Source organism: Halichoerus grypus, chromosome 12, assembly GCF_964656455.1.
Source record: "Halichoerus grypus chromosome 12, mHalGry1.hap1.1, whole genome shotgun sequence".
In the NCBI taxonomy this organism is placed as follows: Eukaryota; Metazoa; Chordata; class Mammalia; order Carnivora; family Phocidae; genus Halichoerus; species Halichoerus grypus.
The window spans coordinates 38,444,170-38,462,812 of NC_135723.1; the positions used below are offsets into that span (position 1 = coordinate 38,444,170).

At 34.6% G+C, this 18,643-nt stretch overlaps 1 protein-coding gene across 1 annotated transcript in view; it reads left to right on the forward strand.

Annotated features, from left to right (window-relative positions):
• CASD1 (CAS1 domain sialic acid O acetyltransferase 1) overlaps positions 1–18,643 on the forward strand; it is a 49,186-nt gene that overhangs the window by 2,121 nt on the left and 28,422 nt on the right. Inside the window, exons 2-5 of the mRNA XM_036123358.2 lie at positions 5,303–5,399; positions 5,971–6,091; positions 15,621–15,665; positions 16,896–16,958. Of these exons, the coding sequence (XP_035979251.2) occupies positions 5,303–5,399; positions 5,971–6,091; positions 15,621–15,665; positions 16,896–16,958 (326 nt within the window). The remainder of the gene's footprint in view (positions 1–5,302; positions 5,400–5,970; positions 6,092–15,620; positions 15,666–16,895; positions 16,959–18,643) is intronic.

Consider the following 18,643-nt stretch of genomic DNA (forward strand, 5'->3'; position numbering starts at 1 on the left):
CCCTACACTTGCATCACAGTATCATAAATCTTTAGAATAAGAAAGGACTTTCTATTAGTTACAGAGGTTTATGCTTTATATTAAAATCTCCAGTGTGTGGGTGTACGGACACCTCAGGCAAGGTAGAGTGAATGCAGTTTGAATACATATCTTCAGTATCTCTTGCTTTACAAACTATAGAAAGGAAAGAAAGAATTGCGTATGGCAGAAAGTAAGGCTTGGCAAACACTACATGCTAACTTTGAGTACTTATTATATGCCAGGTGCTGTGCTACGAAGGGTTTTACATGTTTGAACTCCTTTTGTCTTTACAACCATTCTGTGAGGTAGCTAAAATTACCATATTTCATCCTCCATTCTACCCCCCCACCACCATTTTTGACATCTCTCTGTAATCAGGATGAATTTTTAAAACTTTATTGCATGTCAAAGTTTAATTGATAACATTTTTCCTAGTGTTACATAAAATAATGATGTATCTTATAATCAGTGGTCTTAGATCCAGCGAATTACGGTATTATTTACATTTTAAAGATGAGGCATGAGAGGTTAAGTTGCCTAAGGACACACAATTAGTCAGTGATTGAGCTAGGATTTACAACCCAGTTAGTCTGCCTCATGCCATTAGGTTATAGACTGCCTTTCTCAGAGCTCCTTAGACAGTGGTGATGTATAGAAGATGGAGTGAGAAAGCATTTTCCAGAGGGACATGGATTAAATACTTTAGAAACACTAATTCAACCTCACAGTATCAGTCAAGAGTTTTTCCTTTTCTTTTTAAAATAAAATGATTTTCTAAAAGTTGAATGTGTAAAACTTCAAAATCTGACCAGCTTACTTTTTATTACCTATGTTTATCTTTTCCCTTCTTTCTAAACTCCAGGCTCACAGTCACAATATGCTTTGCCCTTTTACATATCTCACAGATACCTGATTTTCTCTGCCCACAGTGACCTCTCTCCTTAAAAGAAAGTACAGATTTTTCTTTCAGAGTCTGATTCAAATGTCACCATCACAGAAATAAGAATTAGGGATTTAGTGTTTCTATAGCAATTAGTACGTACTTATGTTGTATCATAATAATTTGTATCCATCTTCCCCACACAAACTGTGAGCTTCCAAGGGTATTTTATTCATCTTTAAATTATCCGAGCTTAACACACAGAAGGAACTCCATAAACAATAATTGGATAAATAGATTTTCAAAATCCTTATTTCCTTCTATTTTTCTCCTTTCATTTGGTTCTTTTGGTTTTCATTGAATTTCATGTTCTAATAGTATGTTCTGATCTCAACTTCAGAAAATAGAGGGTTTTTTTTATTAATATTACTTTCACATAAAATAGAATGACATTTTAAATAATAATCCGATTAACTATATTTCTTCTGAATTTTCTCAATCTCTAACATTACTAAATCACAAAATTTCCATTAATATTGTGATTACAGATTAAAAACATCATTTCTGTGACGAGAGGCCAGTAGGTCTCTTAGCCTTTTCTCTCTTTGCCAGAAAGATCCTGATATATGACACCACCTGTAATAGAGGCACTCCTAGTTTGTCAAATGAAAAATGTAAAAGGTGATTTTTCTTTTTTCTCCTTTTTTTTTTTTAAGATTTTATTTATTTATTAGAGAGAGAGAGAGAGCACAAGCCGGGGGGTGGGGGGTAGAGGCAGAGGGAGAAGCAGGCTCCCCACTGAGCAGGGAGCCCAATGTGGGGCTCAGTCCCAGGACTCTGGAATCATGTCCTGAGCCAAAAGCAGACACTTAACCAACTGAGCCATCCAGGTGCCCCTAAAAGTGATTTTTCAACACAGACCAAAGTGTGACCTTGCTGAATTTTAGGCAAACAAAATATTCCACAAATCATGTTAAAAACTTTATGGATATTTCATGGTTGGTAGTAAGAAACAGATAGCTTTGGTAGGATGATTCAGCCAGTCTAAGGGTGCAGTATGCCAGAGGTATTCTATTCAAAGGGAAATATAAGCTATGGTTTACTTAGCACATTAGATGTTTTCCTTACTTGTTATATTTTGTTTTTCAGCTTTTTTTTTTAACACGTGTTTGTCTTTTTAATTACTTTGTTTGCTTTTAGTATCTTTCTAGTATAGAAAAATTATGCATAAAAACCTGAGACTTTAGATTGACAAACCAAAATGCTTATGGTTAAAATAATAGACTGAAGACAGCCATTCATCTAGATAATCTTAGTATTGGAGATAGCTGAAGTAGAGAATTCTATCCCTTTAGTTGTGTGTGTGGTTTTTTGTGGTTTTTTTGTTTTTATTGTGTTTCTAGCTTAATTTATCTGAGCACTAGGCAACTTGCATCTCACACTGGTTGTTTTAAACTAGCTATCAAAATTAAATGAGACAAATGAAAATAATGACTGGGATTTTTTGTTTTCTTTTATTTGGGGTTTTTCTGGGTGGATTTTGAAAGGGAAATATGTGCCAGCAGATATTTGTATATACTTAGTATACATGATAAAGATGTGGGACTTCAACTTATTTTAACATCTAGATTACATTTAGTGATTTGGTCCAAAAGTACTTCTCAGGAAAAGAGAAGTTGTTTTAGAGTATGGAATTTTGTGGGAGTTTTCTTTTTTAGATTAGGTTAATTTATTTTCCATCAGATTATAATAGTTATTATCACAACTATTTATTATTTTTCAGACAAGTATAAGAAAAGTCTCTTGCCTTTTTTATTGTCTAATTAGCAGTTCTTTTACTTTTCTAAGAATTCTTTATATTAGATTCTCTCTATTAAAATAGCTGATACAATTTCTATCTTCTGATGGAACTTCAACCAATATGATAAAGAGGCTATCGATTTCAGATACAAGGATTACTTAAAAAAAACTTTGCGTCATAAAATATATTAGGAAATGTCATCATCAACTAGCATTCATTAGCAAATTAAAAGTTTCTTTCCTGGAAAGACCAGTAGTTTCTATTTTTTTTTTTAAAGATTTTATTGTCAGAGAGAGAGAGAGCACAAGCAGGGAAGCGGCAGGCAGAGGGAGAAACAGGCTCCTCACTGAGCAAGGAGACCAATGTGGGACTCGATCCCAGCACCCTGAGATCATGACCTGAGCAGAAGGCAGACACTTAACCGATTGAGCCACCTAGGCATCCCAAGACGAGTGGTTTCTAAAATATGATGTTTACAGTGTGGTTAGTGGCAACTCCAAATCTGTTTTGCCGGGGGGAGGGGGGGCTCTAATATGGATTCATCAGTTCAGAGCTGTTTTTCCCACTAGCTGAACTACTAAAAAACAATGTGTGAGTAGTAGTATTGAGGAAAAAAAGAACTTTGCATTTTTAAACACATTTTCTGGTGGAGAAAAGACTGGTTATTTTAAGATGTTGGTATTGTACTTCCATCTTAATAAAACCGTATTGAAAACCCTGTAGATACTTAACAAATATCATAATCCCACATACTGAAGATGTGTTTCTGTTTCAAGTTCTATTAAAAAACAAAAATCAAATAACAACAACAGAAGGAAGGGAGAAGGAAGAAAGAAAAGGAAGAAAAAGTCCACAGAATTAATACCTAGTTATTTGCAACTTCTTATAAGTTTTTTAGAAAGTAGATGTTACTAACTTTCTGCTTGGTTTATAGATGTATTTAAAGAGGTAGAAATGCTATAAATATGGAATTTTTGTTCTAATTTTAAACATTTACTAGATTTTTAATAGGATTTTAGTATAGAACCATTATAAAAGAATGAAGCAGAAGGATGTTTTTAGAAAAATAACTTAATTGTGTGTTCTTATAGTCCTTTCTTTACTCCTTCTTGATTATTTATGTAGCTTAATTTTGTTTTTTAGAACTAGAATTAGTTTTTAATAATTGGAAAGAATTAAGAACTGATTATTTATAGTTTCCTTAGAGAGATGTTATTAAAAAATCTTTGAAATAAAAAAAAAAAACCTGCACAGGCTACATATATAATTGCATAATTTTAATAATTGATATTTTGCTTTCCCTATCCAGTTTTCTACCAGCACAACAATGCAGTATTTTCACTTTTCCTTCCTCTTCTATTTTAGAATTTATAACACTGAAATAATAGCACCTTCATTATCTTGTATTTGTATCACCTTTTATCTGTATGTTGGCCAGATAAATGGATAACCAGCTGAGAAAAGAGATGTTCTACTTGAAATATCTTTGGGTGTTCTCTATCCCCACCCTAAATGGTTCAGTACCACTCTTGTGCCGTAGCGTTTCTCTCCTGACCTTAACAAATATATTTGTGACTGTTAATAAAGAACTAGTGATTAATTTAAATAATACGTATATTTTATTGTAACCCCATGGTTTTTCTAAATATCTCATTTCTCCCTTTTCCATTTGACATATTTGGACTTTTTTAATGCCTCCAACTCCCTTTTAAACTCCTTGAGTCATGTAAGCTAATGTCTAATAAAATGGCCAAAGGAAATATGGTGACCATCTGTCCCGTTTATACAAGACTGAGGGGTTTCCCAGGTGTGGAACTTTCTGTATGAAATCGTGACAGCCTCAAGCAAACTGGGAGGAGCTGACTGATGATTGGAAAGGAAGGCAAGAACATCAAGAGAAGCAGAGAGGCTGAATTAATAACTATGAAATCTACATTTGTTATTGACACCGATACCATGTACCTTTGGCCACCTGTAGATAACATAGTTTTAAGTCTTACTTATCTTTGTAACTTATAACAGGATGCAATTTTAGTAAGCTCAATAGGAAGTTCTTGAATAAATCTTTTTCTGTTTGCACATTTACAGAATAGGGCTAGCATACTTCCTCACAGGGGAGTTGTGAAAATCAGGGAGCAGGTTTGTAAAATATCTTCATTACTGCATTTCCAGTTGTGCAAATGCATTATACATTATAATAGTTGAATAAGAAGCCATTTCCAAAGTCTTCTCTTTTATTCCTTAAACGTTTCTTTCCCAACTAGGAGTGGTCAGCAGATATAAGCTGGTTTGAGTTTGAGATGATGTCCCTAGAAAAAGGACCTGAAGCAGAAGGCACTGCCGAAACAGTGGATATAGCATTTAAGAATTAGGAGTCCCTTCTACAGTGAAGCATCTGCCATTAGTGGCTTTTATCCTCTTGAATATGAATATAATGGTATTTACTGTGCTCCTCGTGGATGAGTAATATCCACCTAGAAGGTATAGTGAAGCATAGAAAACTTTGTACTTTCTCATCTCAAAGAGCTTACATGAGGTCAGATAATCAAAGTATAAAAATATAACTATTGTTTACAACACTGTTTGTTGAACCATTACAGGCAATGATTCATGTGAATACCTTCTCTCAAGTGGCAGATTTCTTGGAGAGAAAGTTTGGCAACCTCACAGTTGCATGATGCATAAATACAAAATCAGGTAAGTTCTCTTCATTTTGTTGTTTGTTTTCTTTTCTAGGATGGATCTTAATATCTAGTGGAGAGGGGTTGGTAAAGCAAAGAAAATACTATATGGTACTTCTCTATATGATGGTAGAGAATTGCTGACAGAGTGGGGGGTGGAAGTGGGGGTGAGCCCAAATGAAGATTCCTGCCAAAAGCATTAGGGAAAGAAATTGTCCAAGCTTCTTTATCTCAGGTGAGAGAGAACCAGGCCCAAGGCAATAAGTAGCCCGTGAGTGAAGGACTTTAGCTTTAGGACTTGAATAGCTACCTCATGGAGTTAGATTCTGAGATAATGGATAGAAAGCACTTAATATACTTAGAGTACCTCTTAAACACTTAATAAATGAGGGTTGTAATTATTAATCATTGTAGAGTTAGTTGATCATCCATGGGCTGGTTGGCTAAACAAACCTGGCCACCTATTTCTAAAGCAACATAACTGTGTGTATGATAATCCTGTACTACTTTCTTCACGAACTATGTGCTTTGAAATGCCAACATGCTGATTTTACTTATTGTAATTAATGTTTCTTTGTTGATTTCAGTGAAGCAAAGAACTGTCTTGTAGATAAACATATTGCATTTATTGGAGATTCCAGAATTCGTCAGTTGTTTTATTCTTTTGTAAAAATAATCAATCCCCAATTCAAAGAAGAAGGAAATAAGGTAAACCTTATCTATCCTCTTCATTAGGGTATTGTTTTAGAAGTTAACCAACTGGATAGTTATAGGAGGAATATGCCTCTCCACATTAACAGAACTATAAAAGTTTTACTTTGGTTTTGGGAAAGGTGGAGGGAAAAAGGGATGATAAACATAATAGGGAACATAATGGAGAACACAAGAGGTGGTGGGTAAGGTATTAGTAAACCTTTCATTACCGTAAACTTCTAGTTTTTTGGAAATAGTAAGTTCTTTTGATAGAAAAACTTTTTAGAATTCTTTAGAAAGAAAACTAAGAGCAAATATCCCTTATTCTTCTTTTCATATTTTGCCATATTTCTTTTCGGTCTCTTAAAAAAGTGATAATATCCATTCATCTGTCGATGGACATCTTGACTCTTTCCACAGTTTGGCTATTGTGGACATCGCTGCTATAAACATCGGGGTGCACATACCCCTTTGGATCCCTACATTTGTATCTTTGGGGTAAATACCCAGTAGTGCAATTGCTGGGTTGTAGGGTAGCTCTATTTTCAACTTTTTGAAGAACCTCCGTACTGTTTTCCAGAGTGGCTGCACCAGCTTGCATTCCTACCGACAGTGTAGGAGGGTTCCCCTTTCTCCGCATCCCTGCCAACATCTGTCATTTCCTGAGTTGTTAATTTTAGCCATTCTGACTGGTGTGAGGTGGTATCTCATTGAGGTTTTGATTTGGATTTCCCTGATGCCGAGCGATGTTGAGCACTTTTTTATGTGTCTGTTGGCCATTTGGATGTCTTCTTTGGAAAAATGTCTGTTCATGTCTGCTACCCATTTCTTGATTGGATCATTTGTTCTTTGGGTGTTGAGCTTAAGAAGCTCTTTGTAGATTTTGGATACTAGCCCTTATCTGATATGTCATTTGCAAATATCTTCTCCCATTCTGTCAGTTGTCTTTTGGTTTTGTTGACTGTTTCTTTTGCTGTGCAAAAGCTTTTTATCTTGATGAAGTCCCAATAGTTCATTTTTGCCCTTGCTTCCCTTGCCTTTGGCGATGTTTCTAGGCAGAAGTTGCTGCGACTGAGGTCAAAGAGGTTGCTGCCTATGTTCTCCTTTGGGATTTTGATGGACTCCTGTCTCACATTTAGATCTTTCAACCATTTTGAGTCTATTTTTGTGTGTGGTGTAAGGAAATGGTCCAGTTTCATTCTTCTGTATGTGTCTGTCCAATTTTCCCAACACCATTTATTGAAGGGACTGTCTTTTTTCCATTGGACATTCCTTCCTGCTTTGTCGAAGATTAGTTGACCATAGAGTTGAGGATCCATTTCTGGGCTCTCTATTCTGTTCCATTGATCTATGTGTCTGTTTTTGTGCCAGTACCATACTGTCTTGATGATGACAGCTTTGTAATAGAGCTGGAAGTCCGGAATTGTGATGCCACCAGCTTTGCTTTTCTTTTTCAACATTCCTCTGGCTATTCAGGGTCTTTTCTGGTTCCGTACAAATTTTAGGATTATTTGTTCCATTTCTTTGAAAAAAGTGGATGGTATTTTGATGGGGATTGCATTGAATGTGTAGATTGCTCTCGGTAGCATTGACATCTTCACAATATTTGTTCTTCCAATCCACAATGGAATATTATGCAGCCATCAAAAAGAATGAGATCTTGCCATTTGCAACAACGTGGATGGAACTGGAAGGTGTTATGCTGAGCGAAATAAGTCAATCAGAGAAAGACATGTATCATATGACCTCACTGATATGAGGAATTCTTAATCTCAGGAAACAAACTGAGGGTTGCTGGAGTGGTGGGGGGTGGGAGGGATGGGGTGGCTAGGTGATAGACATTAGGGAGGGTATGTGCTATGGTGAGCGCTGTGAATTGTGCAAGACTGTTGAATCACAGATCTGTACCTCTGAAACAAATAATATATGTTAAAAAAAAAAAAGAAGAAGATAGTAGGAGGGGAAGAATGAAGGGGAGGACATCAGAGGGGGAGACGAACCATGAGAGACTATGGACTCTGAGAAACAAACTGAGGGTTCTGGGGGGGCGGGGGGATGGGTTAGCCTGGTGATGGGTATTAAAGAGGGCACGTACTGCATGGAGCACTGGGTGTTATACACAAACAATGAATCATGGAACACTACATCAAAAACTAATGATGTAATGTATGGTGATTAACATAACAATAAAATTTTTTTTTAAAAAGTGATAATAATCTTGTAATCTTTTAGCATGTACAATTTTATGTCTTGCTTCTTTTCCCACCACTTACCATAATTCACCGTATTATTATATAATCAGTGTAAGCATCTTCATAATGGCAATGTGTTATTGAGTGGATATACGTAATTTTATATAATTCTTTCTTTTCTTTTTGTAGTTTTCTATTTTTCTTTTACAATTTAAAAAAAGGACATTCTTGATTACATCTTTGTGTGAAAACTCTGCTTTTTAGATTATTTCTGAAGAATTGAATCTCTATAATGTAAATATTAGGTTAAAGAATATAAACACTTTAAAAACTACTGATTATATTACTAAACTATTTTAATTTATACTACTATTTTCAGTGTCCATCAGGACCTAATTTTCTACAGCTTTGCTGGCACTGGGCAATTACACTGTATACTTAAAACAACAATGCGACAAATTTCTGCTCTTTTTATAGAAAATTTCTGATTTTAAAAATATATCTGTCTTTGAAAATTAACAAGAATGGATCTCTCTCTCTACATATACTTGTTAATTATTTGGTTGGTCAGTTAATACTTTGTGGATTATCTCATCCTTTCTTTTTATACATTTTTAAGTGATGCAAAATTCTAATCCCTGTCTTCAACTGCAGATGATTGGGAGTGGGCGATAGCAAGGAGAGAAAAGTAAAATACAAGAAACTTTAGAATTGTAGGGGGAATAGCTCATGATTTTATGATGAAAATCTGCCTGTTCCTGTCAACTTGCCATGTGGTAAGGAGTTGAAAAATGAGGGACTTCACAGCTAAGTATCTAGTCACATAGTCACTACATCCTTGGGAACTATTCCTTGTGAAAAGAGTCCATTAGCTATTAGAGATTTTTGTCCACTAGGAAAGGCTAGTATAGATTTTAAATTTGAATAATGGAAAATGATAAAGTCCACTTTTCATTTATTTTGGTATCTGTAAATGTATTTTTCATTTGTATTTATATACACAAAATTATACAGAAGAGTTGATGTTTAATGACATGAGATTATCACAGTTTAAAGTAAAATACTTTGAGTGAACTTGTAAAAAGTAGAGAGATTTCTGACTTCAAGGAAACAGTTTTAATATTTCTAGGCTTAGAATAGTGTGAATTTCTGAAAATTGGAATAATGGATTTGACAGCAGTTAGTTGAAAAAAACTATAATGATTTAGTTTACAGCCAAAAGTAGGTACAATATGGTACATTGTTTCTGAGCCCTGGTTATAACAGTAGGTTTCCAGTCTTTATTTTCTAGAGGTGCCCAGTTAACCCACAATTATCAAACAAGATACATTTAAATTCATGTGCATTTAAAAAAGAAACAAAGACAGTTTGTCATAGTCTGAGAGACAGTTGCTGAGAAAGTAGTTCAAACTGCTAGTGGAACATTTGCCAAAATGTATTTTACTTAGTTCCCTTGTCTGAACACCTTGAAGACAGGGATTGTGTATTATCATTTTTATTTTTTAAATACATTTGTTGTGCCTCACACAGCCTGGCATATTGTAGAGGCTAAATTTTATTATTTTAGCCTTGGTATGGGTTTGTTTGGGTAGAATAGGTGTATTGAAGATAATTCTTTATTTGAATTTTTTTCTTCTCCGTGTTGAGGCAAAAAAAAAAAAAATCTTAAAGAAGCTGTAGAGCAGGACTCTTCTCAAATTCCATTTTGTGGAAGACTGGTTCTGCAAAAACTCTGGTCAAATAAGTTTGGGCAGAGCTGGATATCCTATCCCCCTTTTAGATGGTTTTAATTTAGGCTGGGATATTAAAAACTTGAGAAGTCTTGCAGTAAAACAAACAAACAAACACCCCTGTTTGTGTTGCTTTCAGCCAGAGGGCAAACTAGATACTCTGGAGGCCCCTTCAGCCTCAAACCAGCTAGATCCTAGATTAAAACTTGTTGATGTATTTCTAGACTTTGAGGAAATGGGAGACACTCCCCAGAAAAGGAACAAACCATGAGTCAAAACCAGAGATGGGAACAATAATAGCAGGCACTCAGTAGAGGTTCAGGCTGGCCTGAAGACAGATGCCAATAGCAGCAATGCTCTGTGTGTAGAAGACGAAGCTTTGGGCCAGCAGATTTCTCAGTGGTAATATTGGAAGCCAGAGGATGCTAGAATAATAGCTTTAAACTTCTGAGAGAAAGGAAATTTCAATCTAGAATTGTGTGCCTAGCATACAAATGTCTATTCTTGAAATTTAGAACATTTTCAGATAAACAAAATCAGGGTTTATTGCTGGATAGATTTATAATAAAGGATTTTCTAAAGGGTAAACATCAGGAAGAAGGGAAATAATTCAGAAAAAAATGACCTGAAACATAAGAAGCAGTGGTTAAAGAAAATCCTAAGGATGCATGTAAATCTAAACAAACAGTGTCTAAACGATAATGTCTTTTTACACTTTATAAAAAGACAGTATTAAAGAACTGGCTAATAATAGCATGCAAGTCAGAGGAGTATGATCACAAAGTTTTCTAATGTCCCACACATACATAACATGCACACACACACATATATGCTCACACACATACATTCATATCTACATGTACAAAAACATATACATGCAAAAATCACTTTTTATATATATTCCACATATATTTAAAAAAACCTATGTATGCGTGAGGGAGCTAAAAATCAAAAAGTAAGATGATAGAAACATAATCAAAATAAGTGCAAGTGGTCTAAACTTGTCAACTAAACACAGATTTTCTGATTGGTTTTAGAAAGAACTTTCTGCTGCTTAAAAAGACATATCTAAAACAAAAGGATATGGAAGGTTTTAATTAAAAATGAGAAAAGATTTACTAGACAAATACTTATTAAAGAAAGATAAGTCATATTAATATAAGACAGAATAGATTGTAAGGCAAAAAGTGTTATCAAGGATACAGATACTTTTTAATGACAAAAGTTTTAAATCACTAAGATTTGAAACTCGTGGGCATGAAATAAATTAACCTTAAAATGTATAAAGCAAAATTAATATGATTACAGTGAAGAGTTGACAAATCCTCCGTCAAAGTGAGAGAATTGCTCACTGCTCATGCATTTAATGATAGGACAGGCAAAATTACTAAGCATATAGTTGACTATTAACATGCTGATTTTATGAACTTACAGCTCAATACTTAAAGAATACACTAAAAAATCAAAGAATATATTTTTTCAAAGCACACGTGGAATCTTTTTGACAACATATTGGGCCATTAAGCAAGCCTCAACAATATCAGAGAATTGGTATCATTCTTTCTCTATTAGATAAGTTCCTTTATATTCTAACTTAACCTGATAAAAATTCTATAAGGATCCATAAGGAACAGTAAACGTTCCTAATGGTGAAATGTTAGACATATTTATGTTAAATTCAAAGAGGAGACAGGGTTGTCCATTATTTCTGCTTCTATTCAAAATTGTATTAGAGGTCTTACCAAGGAAAGATAAAGATGTAAAGATTGGAAAGAGATAGACTCAGAATTTCATATGATACAATTATCTACAAAGAAAACTCCAAAGAATCTATAGAAAATTACTAGATGTAATAAAAATTTTAACAAGATAGCTGATATTAAGATGAACATACAAAAATTAATTGTAGTAACTCAATGAAGCTGTTAAAAATGAATTGCTTATCTACACGAGGAACATAAAATTCAAACTCATTTAAAAAATACTGTATACAATAGTTAACAAAAACCATAGAGTACATAGGAATAAGCCTAGCAAATGTGGAAGGTCTTTATGTAGAAAAATCATAAAACTTTATGTAAGCACAATTTAGATTGATAAAATTAAATATGAGATATATACTATATTCTGGAATGGGAAGAGTCAATATTGTAAAGATGTCAGTTATTCCTAAATTGATCTATAGATTCAATGTGATTTGAATAAAATCCTAACAGGATTTGTTATGGAACTTTACCAATTGATTCTAAATTTTATGTGGAAGGGCAGTGGACCAAGAATAACCACAACAGGTCTGAAGAACAAGGTGGAAAAGACTTATTTTCCAATATCCAGATTTATTTTAACTCTGTCATAACTAAGACAGTGTGGTATTGGTAGAGCTAAACAAAGAAACCAATGGAACATGATATAGAGCTTTAAAATAAACACGTGTGGGACGCCTGGGTGGCCCAGTCAGTTAAGTGTATAGCTCTTGATTTCGGCTCAGGTCATGATCTTAGGGTCGTGAGACTGAGCCCTGCATCAGGCTCCACACTCAGTAGGGAGTCTGCTTGAGACTTTCTCCTCCCTTCTCCCCGCTCTCTCTCTCTAAAATAAATAAATAAATCTTTAAAAATATATATAAAATAAAACACTTGCATATAAAAAGACTTAATAAATAACAGAGATGCTGTTGAATATCCCTAGAGAAAAGGAGGTCTATCCAATTAATGATGTTGAGGCAATTGGTTATGTATATGGAAAAAAGGTGAAATTGGAACCTCTACCTCATCTCATCAAGTAAAATCATTTCTAGATGAATTTAGCCTTAAATGTGGAAGCTAAAATTTTTAAACCTTTAGCAAAAAAAAAAAAAAAAAAAAAAAATGCAAGGGAATATCTTCATTATTTCAAGTAGGGAGAAGTTTCTTACATAAGAAACAAAAAGTGCTAACTATAAAATAAAAGATGGATAAATTTATATACCTTAAGATTAAGAGAATCTGTTCATCAAAAGATACCTTACAGAAGAAAAGGTAAGCTACGAACTAGAAGATATTTATAACATACATCCAAGAGATATAAGGACTCACAAATTAATTAAAAAAAAAAAAAAAGACAACCTAGTAGAAAACAAAAGAGGAAAGGCATGACCAGGCATTTCAAAGAGGAGGAAACATAAATCCCAGTGTAAATCTGAAAGATGTTTAAACATTCATAATTTGGGAATTTCAAATGAAGACCATAGTGAGATACCATTATATACCTACTTTAGTGACAGAAATTAAATTTTACAATGGCAAAAAATATGAAATCTGACAAGATTTATTAAAGACTGTATCTCAAACTGTTGGTGAGAGTATAAATTGTTACAAACACTTCAGAAAATAACTTCCATTATCATGTGAGGGTGAACATTTGTATAGCCTGGGAACCTATACAACTATTACTAGGGATGCTCTTATTATTCATTTATTAAGAAACCTGCAAGAAGGTGACTATCAGTGCTGTCTACAATCTAGATTTGGTGCATTGTATCAACTGACCTAAACTCTACAAAAATAATAAACATAATATTTGATATATATAAATATAATAAATTGATTGATGTAGGAAGGTTTTAAAAGGCCAAGAGATGTTCTAGATTATAAAAGAGTAAAGAGACATGATAACTAAATGCCTGATTTTAATTGAATTCTAGATTAAAATAGAAGAGCTATAGAGAGGACATTATTGGGAAATTAGGGAAATTTGAATGTGGACTGTATATTAGATTAATATTTTGTCAATGTCAAGTTTCTTAGGTGGGATTATAGTATTACGGTTACATAAGAGAATATTTATGTTCTTAGGAAATACATGCTTTATGTATTTAAGGGTGAAATGCTATGTCTGCAGTTTACTTTCATATGGTTCAGTAAGAGAAAAACAATGTACATATCTGTGCAGAGAGAGACAAGCTAGTGTAGAAAATGTAAACAATTGATAAAGGGTGGTTGGGGTGCTCATTATAATTTTGTCAGTTTTGCTCTCAGTTTGACATTTTTCTTTTAAGTTTGACATTTTTCAAAATTAAAAGTTGGAGAGAAAGCCAATTACATGAAACAATATATCATTTAAGGATGCATATACATGTGACAAAACTATATAATAGAAAGCAAAATAAAAAAACAAAATTCAAAGTAGTGGTTCCTTTGGGTGAAGCAAGGAATTAAGAAGGGGAGGTCCACGTAGGTCACTCAGTGTGTTGGTAGTGCTCTGATTTGTGCCATGGAATCAGGAGTGCTTATTTATGTTTATTGTGCTTTGTGATTACATATGTGACATATTCTTTTGTATATATCAAATGTTACATTAAAATGGTAAAGGAAAAGAAGAGAGAGATTGAGTTGAATTAACTGAACTATGCAAAAGGAGGAAAAAGAAAGTTCATGACACATTAGTTCTCTGAAGAAGAACTTTAACAAGGTCGGGATGGGATAGGAGGATGAAAACACGTGTAATTTTGTCTGACCCAGTATTTCCAAGATTTATTGGACTAAGGAAACTCTTTTCATAGAACACACCTTAAAGTACTATTGGTCCCAAGAGTCCTTTTGGGAAATGATGCTTGAATTTTAAACACTAGCCTGCTGATAAAAGCAAGCTTTGTTTCACAGAGATATAAATATAAATACTATTTGTCTGGTTAAATTAATGAAGACATTTCAGCCTTGGTTTTAGGAAGAGAATTAGCTTCTTTAGTTGACCACCGCCACCCCCACCCCATCCTGGATTTTTAACTCTGAAAGGATTTCTATTCTTTATATGGAATGCTTGGTTATAAGAAGTTGTCTCCAAACTTTATTTTTTTCTTCAACTGGACCACTTGTGTACAGTCTTCAAAGCGAAACCCAAACCTAGAGTCATATATGTGCACTCCTGTTCAGACAGGACTGCTACTAGTATACTGGTGAGAAGAGACTAATATTGCTGTAGCAACAAAACCACTCTACGATCTTAACAAATTCTTTTCTCACTTAGTGCTGCATGTTGTGGGTGGGCTGGCAAGAGGCTTTGCTCTTTGCGCTCAATCAGGGATTCCTGCTTGTTGGAATTTGTACCATCTTCTAGTTGTACCATTTGGAACATTATGCCTCTGCAGTCTCAGCATTAGGTTAAGCTAGAGACTAGAGAATTGCCCTGGGAAGAAGAAAGTGACCCATATCACATCTAGCCACATAACACTGGCCAGAACTAGTCATATAGTTCTGTCTAACGGATTGGGGGGCTGGGGTGGGACTCAGGAAATGCAGAAGAGCAATCCATCCTTGCCATAGATAATAGTAGTAGGACTAAACTGGAATGTGGCAGCCGTGACAAAAAGATAATTTATGTAGGCATGTTTACATATTTGCTTGCTTATTTGGAGTTGAGGTTTTGTCTTTGAATTATATCTTAGATGTTAAAAATCACATATAAACAATGTAGTGTCACTTATTTTTTTGGTATTCTGTGTAGGTCTTTTTCCCTTCAGGTTGAATATAGATAATTGAGATGTGGTGCATAAATAAATTAACAAAAGCAGCTAAAGGGAGAATTAGTGACATAAAATTAATTTGTATATGAATATTTCTCTGTTCTCTCTTTTTTAAATGATAGCATGGGAACATTCCTTTTGAAGACAAGATTGCATCAGTGAAAGTGGTAAGTTCATGTAATAGTAAGCTAAATATTGTGTTGAAACTGTATTCGTTGGTTAATTTATTTGTAGATCAGCTAATGCTTTGTGTATACTAAATATATTTCAATGTATTTAGAGTAGATAAGAATAGTTAAAATGATTGAATAAATGTTTGTATGCACTGTTTTGTGTAATAAAATGGAAAATTTGGTTCTCAGATTTTTTTTAATCCAGAAAAAAATAATCTTGTATGTTAATTTGAAGCCAGTAGATGTTCAGGATTAATATCTGTAAAAGAATATATGTGAATTTTATGAATTCCTGGTTGCAGTAACTTCTCCTAGATACTGAGAATACAGTGGGGATCAAGACAAAGATGTCCTAGACCTAATGGATTTTGCAAGTCATTATAGTTCTCTACATGCATTAAATGTGAAATAAGGATGGTAAAAAGGAAAAAGTGGGGCATTAGGAATGTACAAAACAAGGAATTAAAAATAGTTTCCTCTTTGAGAAAGAGATGTTTTAACTAAAGCTTCAAGGATTGGGGTGCGTGGGTGGCTCAGTCGTTAAGCGTCTGCCTTCGGCTCAGGTCATGATCCCAGGGTCCCGGGATCGAGCCCCACATCGGGCTTCCTGCTCGGCGGGAAGCCTGCTTCTCCCTCTCCCACCCCTCTGCTTGTGTTCCCTCTCTCGCTGTGTCTCTCTCTGTCAAATAAATAAATAAAATCTTAAAAAAAAAAAAAATAAAGCTTCAAGGATCAGTAGGAGCAAGTCAGGTCCCGTGGAAGAGTTTTATGAGCATTGTAGACAGAACAGTATGTGCAAAGTCCTGGAGAAAAAGGAGCACATAGAGCATCCTAGCAGCTGAAGGAGAACCAAAAGGGTACTTAGCATGAGGGCGAGAGTGGCAGGAGAAAAGGCAGAATGTCTTTGTAGAGGCCAGATCCTGCACCTCCTTAGCAGTTCTGAGGACTTTGGAATTTATTCTGAGGGCCATTGAAAGTCCTTGAATATTTAAGCAAGAATGTGGCAAGATCAGATTTAAATTTTGAAGCGATTACTACAGGGAGTCATTTAGAGGGAAACAGAAGTGGGTACAAGAAGTATCATGAGACCATTGGGAAACTGAGGTGGGAGTGAAGGTGTTGCAGACCAGTGGTGGTATTCGTTAGGTACTCTGTATGACAGGTGCATGTTTATTTTGAATGGTAGATGTGTTTCTTTGACTTTTTCTTATGTTTCTTTTTCAGGATTTTCTGTGGCATCCAGAAGTTAATGGTTCTATGAAACAGTGTATCAAAGTGTGGACCGAGGTCTGTATTTGAAAATACCACATTTTAAAAGCTCATGAACACGCACTGATTTGCTCCCCCTTACTCACCTGTCCCACTCTTCTGTACTTTATGCCAACTTTCTTAATAGTGACTAAATTGAGCTGGATTGATGCTGTCACTTTACTGAGAAGAGGGAGTTTTGATCCAGTTCCTCTGCTGCCACCACCCTGGCCCTACAGCCATTATGCTCATGCCACACTTTGCAGCCAGAATTTTCTGTTACTGCTGTAGCCCAGTTCATTCAAACCCAGGTCATCTTCCTAGCACAACATACATTCTTTTGAGTGTTTTCCCACTTTGTCCTTCAGACTCATGACCGGGTTCTTTAGGAACCTATTTTTTGTTAAATAGCCTGTTTTCTTCCCTTTTATCATTACACTTGTGACCCAAAAGTGGAGCCTGGTATATTTTGGCTCATAATGTTCGGAGATAAATTAGATATAAGGACAAGCATGCTATTAACCTTGAAAACCCCTAAGTCCTCACAAGTCCACTCTACAATCTCCACAGTAGTCTTCGTGGAGCTCTTGGTCTGTCCTTTAATTAAACCTGTATTCTTTCCCAGAGGTGTTCGCATTCAGGATGGATAAAGCAATATTCAATTTTGTTGATCTTGTTTTGCTTAATTACTTGTGCTGCAATGGTATTTTTCTTTGCTTCTTTTCACATTACACGTTTAGTACTGCAACCACTTCATACACCAAATAAGCTTATGTAGTCAACATTTCTAACTTTATTTCTTTCACAAAATGTGTTTAAGTTTTCAAAAAACAAAAATGCAAACAACTTCTAGAATTCAACTTTCTGGTAAATTGCAGTCTCATATAATTGTCTTTTGTTTTTGTTGATATGTTTATTGCAAAAGTATAGAATAATGTTACATGTATATTTCAAAGGATTTAAACATATGTTTTATATTTGTGCTGGACCTAAAAGTATATCCATTAAAGTAGTAGAAATTCACAGTTAAATAAACATCAATGTAGTATAATTTATAAGTCCTGCAAAGTCACAGAAGACCTTTGTTATTTACTAACTTGGAGATACATTGCATATCCAGATTTTCAGTTCTTGTAATTTGTAAAACTAGTTTTTTGGAGCATTAGCTTCTCTTGTAAAACTCCATACGCACTATTGGGGGAAAGAAAAGATTCAGCTTATTTAGGGAGATGGCCGTGTCATTACCTAAGATTGATTAGTTGATTGATTTCATTTATTTAAAGAGTATGTATGTATGTATGCATGTATTTATGTATGTATTTTTGGCAGTTTTCATAGTAAGCTGCTAGATCCTAAGAATGCAATGATCCATATTTTTATGATTTACGTAGTATTGCTAGTTTTATGCTGGGTATTAGGAGTGTGGCTAGAAATTAGCCTCAGTCTCGGCCCTCAAAGAATTTACAATATCTAGTAGATAGTGACTTTCTGATGAATAATAATGTGGTAAAATGAAGAGTAACTACAGAATTGAGCACAACGGACTATGAAAGCACCATGGATAGAGGCACTTAGTATGGGGGTTGGTTAGATACAGGTGATAGTTTAAGAAAGCTTTACAGAGGAGATAATATTTCCAGAAGAACTGTGGGGTCAGAAAGACACACTTATTACCTGAGATAGCATTATTGAAGCCTACAGGCATAAAAGCAAAGTTGAGTTTA